The 5,239-nt window shown below is 35.2% G+C and overlaps 1 protein-coding gene across 2 annotated transcripts; it reads right to left on the bottom strand.

Annotated features, from left to right (window-relative positions):
* Window positions 1–1,143: 1,143 nt before the first annotated feature.
* Window positions 1,144–4,517, bottom strand: LOC109106532 (carbonic anhydrase 4-like). 2 transcript variants are annotated; one of them, XM_042734937.1, is made up of 9 exons: window positions 4,475–4,517; window positions 3,957–4,026; window positions 3,823–3,849; window positions 3,498–3,668; window positions 3,253–3,404; window positions 3,102–3,182; window positions 2,956–3,028; window positions 2,709–2,872; window positions 1,144–2,364 (listed from the first exon to the last, which is right to left on the bottom strand). In XM_042734937.1, the coding sequence occupies exons 2-9, from the start codon at window positions 4,024–4,026 to the stop codon at window positions 1,918–1,920; spliced, it is 1,185 nt and encodes a 394-aa protein (XP_042590871.1). In that variant the 5' UTR covers window positions 4,475–4,517; the 3' UTR covers window positions 1,144–1,917. The 2 variants fall into 2 exon arrangements, with proteins under 2 accessions (XP_042590871.1, XP_042590870.1); XM_042734936.1 differs by lacking the exon at window positions 4,475–4,517 and adding an exon at window positions 4,239–4,460.
* Window positions 4,518–5,239: the final 722 nt, after the last annotated feature.

The raw sequence follows: 5,239 nt of genomic DNA on the forward strand, positions 1-5,239 counted from the left end.
GTGTTATATTAGAAAACAACTTGTCTTTTGAAAATCATTTCCCATGTTACAAAAACAGCATTCTTCCATCTTAGAAACACTGCAGAGATACAAAACATGTCACCTGTTTCTGATGCAGAAAAGCTATTTCATGCATTCATATCCTCTATACTGGACTATTGTAATGCATTTCTAGAGTCCTTACCAGGTCAAGAAAATCTGATCATATTACCCCAATACTACAGTCTTTGCATTGGCTACCTATTAAGTTCCGTATCACTTACAAAATATTACTTATAAGGCCCTTATTGGTTTACCTCCTGTGTACCCAACTAGTCTTCTACCATGGTACAATCTATCACGCTCCCTAAGGTTACAAAACGCTGAACTTTTGGTAGTACCTAGGATAAACTACAGGAGGTAGAGCTTTTTCACATTTGGCTCCCAAACTCTGGAATAGCTTTCCTGATAATGTTAGGGGTTCAGACACTTTCTCTGTTTAAATCTAGATTAAAAACACATCTCTAGCAGCTACGCTAATTATGTCTCTGTTTCTCGGTTTTGTAACTAGGATTTACACAAGCACCAGTCTGGATCCAGAACACCTGAGAAGAGATGCCAACCCCTCAGAGGACCTCAGATGATGCTAACCCTGAAACATACAGAACTACCACATTTTGCTGTAAGTTGCTTTGCAATGATTTGTGAATTTTGGAATCAGCTTTTCCCCAGGTTTGGGAAACCCTTGTTTAAATGTAACATTTAATGCGTTTTGTGTTATCAAAACATTTAATATATACTCTTTGCATTTTTATATTAATATAGCATGTTTAATTGGAAGTTTGAAACAAGTTGGATTTCAAAAAAAAAAAAATTTGTAAAAAAAAAAAAAAAAAAAAAAAAAAAAAAAAAAAAAAAAAAAAAAAAAAAAAAAAAAAAAAAAGCATTAAAATGACTAACCTAAATTATGGTGCCAACTATAGTTTCTCATGTAATTTATAACAGACTACAATTTGTACGTAATCGACGCAGCTCGATTATGTTTATTGCCATCAAATGTAGAAAAGCGCAAGTATAGGATCTCACTTTTTTTACATCAATTAAAGACAAAGATGAGAATAATCTGCCTCCCTGCTGTGAAATGATTGACAGTTTTAAACCATACATTTTTAATAAACTTTAATGAATTCAGCTTAGAACAGATGCAATTAAAAAAAAAAAAAGTGGCCAGTTGAATGCTTCGTACTGAAGCGTTTTTTAAAACACACATTCACATGTTTGCATAGCAGTCAAGGACACCTTGTACGCACTGATTAACAAACCCAGCATTTACAGTGACACCTATGGGAACCTACAAGCCAAAATTCAAGTGAGATACAAAAATCACAACAAGCACTAGATACGGTTTCACTTTTCAAGAGAAAACGGATTAAACTTTCTAAAACTAAATAGTTGAATCAGTGACATGTCCTCTGCCCTCAGCATGTTGCCTATATTCAGTTCAAAAGAAACATTCTGTTTAAATCTGTAAAGCAGACACTAAAGTCATGTTACAATAAGTGCATTTATGAAAAAAAAAAAAAAAACCTACAAGCAGCTCAAATATTTTTCAAAGCTGTGCATGCAAGTCAAACAGTTAACACCCTATAAAACATACACAGCACTGCAACCAAATAAGACCTTTAGTGCACAACCTGGAAGGCAGTTTCATATTAAACAGTTGCAGGAAACAAGCCGAGAACAAGAAAACTAGCCAAAAACAAAGCAAACACTTCTACAATGAAATTAAACCTTGAGAACATTAAATCCGTTAAAAACTTACATTAGCAAAGTTACTTGACATTGCTGATGCTTTTTTTTTTTTAAACAATCTAGAACATTAAATTTAATATTTTACAATCACAAAGCATTCTTAATCTCAGCATTTTGTGAACCAGTTTACAAAGGTAGAATGCAGTACAGGAGTATGACACTCAGAAAAGGAAAAATGAAGGCCTGGGATAGGTTTGTTGCAGTTGACGTTGGCTTTAGAATTCTAGTAGTTTTCATACCCCATTTTGGCTTTATAAGGCCGGTAGTTTTGGTACCTGATGTTGGCTTTATAAGGCTTGTAGTTTTGGTACCTGATGTTGGCTTTATAAGGCTGGTAGTTTTGGTACCTGATGTTGGCTTTATAAGGCTGGTAGTTTTGGTACCTGATGTTGGCTTTATAAGGCTGGTAGTTTTGGTACCTGATGTTGGCTTTATGAGGCCAGTAATTTTGGTATCTGCTATCTGTGACATCACAATCCTGCCATTGATGGGCTGAACACCCCTGAACGTGTTGGTCATTAGAGGAGAATTGGAGGTTTTGTTGATGTAGACAGTCGTAGTGAAGAGGTCAATCTATTTGGAGAAATCAAATTAATTTGAGCCAAAGAGGCACTTTGATCCTTCACTCCCAATGGGGGATTAAGCATAAAACTAGGCATAAAACTAAAAGACAATGTGTTCGAAGCTAACATTGCAACCATTTGGTGGAATTATTTGCATAAATTCTCATTTTCAAGATTCATTTGTTCAAATGGGTTTCAATCAAAATAAGTCTTAGCATAATTCTTATGAAATCTTATGCATGACTGATGCACCACATTAGTTTTAATAGGCTAAAACAATCCAATTTATGTGCAATCCAAATACAGAAATCTTGAATTTAGGCTTAGATATTTGTGAACACATTCTAGACTTACCAAATCTCGGCTGACTTTAATGGGGTCTTTAAAGATGGTCCAGATCACACCTTCATCGCAGTTTGGTGTGGTCAAAGACCCAAGATAACGGTAATACTTAGTCCGGTCCACTCCAGAAAGCAGATCATCCATGGTGAGCTTGTTGGAAACACGTGTTTTATCCTCTGAAACACAATTAATACTTTAACTTCTATACATTACCAGCATACAGAACCACTTTTCTAATACTGTAGGATCATGTCCAAACCTGCACTGGCAATTTTTGCAAGATAAGACGTTAAGGTCTTCCAGCTCTCTGGTTTCCCAGTGTCATTAGAGGCCTGTGGGTGATTTCATTTAACACAGTCAACTGAACAATTTCTCCAAATATCAGAGACAAAAAAGGCGACATACCTCAATGAAGATACCAAGAGCTGCCAATATTGAATCACTGGGCACACTGCCATTGCGTTCAGCCTTATTCACAATATGCAACTAAAACAAATCCTTTTTGAAAACCAGCATAAACCAAAAGCTTAAAATTTTAGTTTCTTGATCTTCATACCTCCATAGGGTATCGTTTGCCATTCACACTATGTTCAGATCCAGGTGTGGTGCTGCCATTACCCCAGTGAAGATGGAACTCCGTACTTGCAAACAAGCCTGGCAGATCTCCTCCTTCCACATGCATTTTCTTGTGATCAAGTGTAACTTGAACTAAAGAGTGAAACATCATATTAAACACATTCTGTTCCCAGTCAGCAAGTTTTTCTTACACAAAAGCTAAAATTGAAACATCATGCTACTTACTCGTTGTGCCAGTGTTTTTAATCTCAGTTAAGGTTGCATTGTCATTGTAGCCAGTGAAGGTGAAAGCGGTCAGATTAGTATTAGCCTGCACATTAGTGGTTACAATGTCTACTGGAGACTGTCGAGTGCCATTACAGTATTTTTCTGCAATTATGGGCCAAGCGACATCACCTGGGATGCAGAAAAATCTTTTAAAACATCCTCACCTAGTTATTAGCATCAAATGATGTATAATCGCTAATTTCGAAACAGCAGTGAACTATTACATAAATATGCATATATAAAAAAGTTTGCTAAAAAAAAAAAAAAAAAAAAAAATACTTACTACATGAAGGCTTATGATAGCACCAAGCTAAGAAACAGCACATGAAAAGGAAGAGTTATTTTGAAACTCATAATACACGATGCAACATTATTCATGGAAATGACAACGTAACCAAATGACAAACAAACACTTACAAATGGAGGTTGGTGTACTGCTCACCATGTGCAACAGACAAGCAGCAAGGCAGGTTATAAAAGCATTCATCTAAAAAAAAACACAGCAAATGTAGTACAAACACTCTGCCCAGTTCTGTTATGCAATTAGCAGGCAGATTCATTCAAAATCTCTAGAAATGCATAGCTCTTTACAACAAAATAGCATTTAAATATTACACATTAAAAGCATATGAAATAATTTATAAACATTTTTGTGACTCAATTCTCAGGTTTTAGTGCAAAGACAAACTGCTGCCTTACCATTTTAGACAATTAAATACTTATACTCTAGCAGTCCTCAACTAAAACACTTAACTTTGTCTCCTTTTATCACAAGCAAAAAACCTGGTTCCTGTAGCAAATCTGCAAAACCCTGTTCAAGAACCACTATGTGTCACAAAAAAAAAAAGTATACTAAAAGGGTTTCAAAGTTCTGAAATGGGCAAAGACATGACTGTAACCAGGTAGCAAAATGAGCTCACTGAGACAGGTGGTACCTAAAGGGTGTTAAGTGATTAAGGCCCATTTGGTACAGGTGTTTGATGAAAATTTAGGTTGACAGCAATCAAACTCCATCCCCAAACAAGTAATTTGATGGCCACTTAATAACCCAGGATCCATGTTCAGTTTGTTTACTTATAGCAGAGTTTAGCTCCAACCCTGAAAAAAAAAAAAGAAAAAACTCACTTGTCTGTACCCTTTGTATTCCTGAAGACCGTAATTAGCTTGTTCAGGTGTGTTTAATTAGGGTTAGAGCTAAACTCTGCAGGACAGCCGGCACTCCAGGACTGACATTGCCTATCCCTGCCTTATATGCATGTCAGATGTAATTTATGCATTTTGTTAAGGAAAGAAATGTTGTAGACAGTCAGTGTTGTATAAAATATCCAATCATCATTTCCGAGTAAAAGTAAAGATACCTTTATGGATACTGACTCAAGTAAAGTTAGAGTAGCACATCAGAAAAAATACCCAAGAATTGAATTAATATTAAACATTAAAGTCATATTAAAACTATTTAAGCATTAAAAGATCCCCCATTTTGGGGGAAAGGGATAACAGAGAATGGTTGATTACACATGCATTAAACTGTTATTTGTTAAACAAGTACAAAAGTAGGTAATATTGTACACATGCAAAATAAATAAATATTAAATAATATAAATGCTGTTTTTAGAATTGTATGCATCCTAAAATAAAGGTTGCATCGTGTAAACGATGATTGTGTAGTGTATTTTACAAAATTTTAAGAAATATAAGTT

The sequence above is a fragment of the Cyprinus carpio genome, chromosome B12, assembly GCF_018340385.1.
Source record: "Cyprinus carpio isolate SPL01 chromosome B12, ASM1834038v1, whole genome shotgun sequence".
In the NCBI taxonomy this organism is placed as follows: Eukaryota; Metazoa; Chordata; class Actinopteri; order Cypriniformes; family Cyprinidae; genus Cyprinus; species Cyprinus carpio.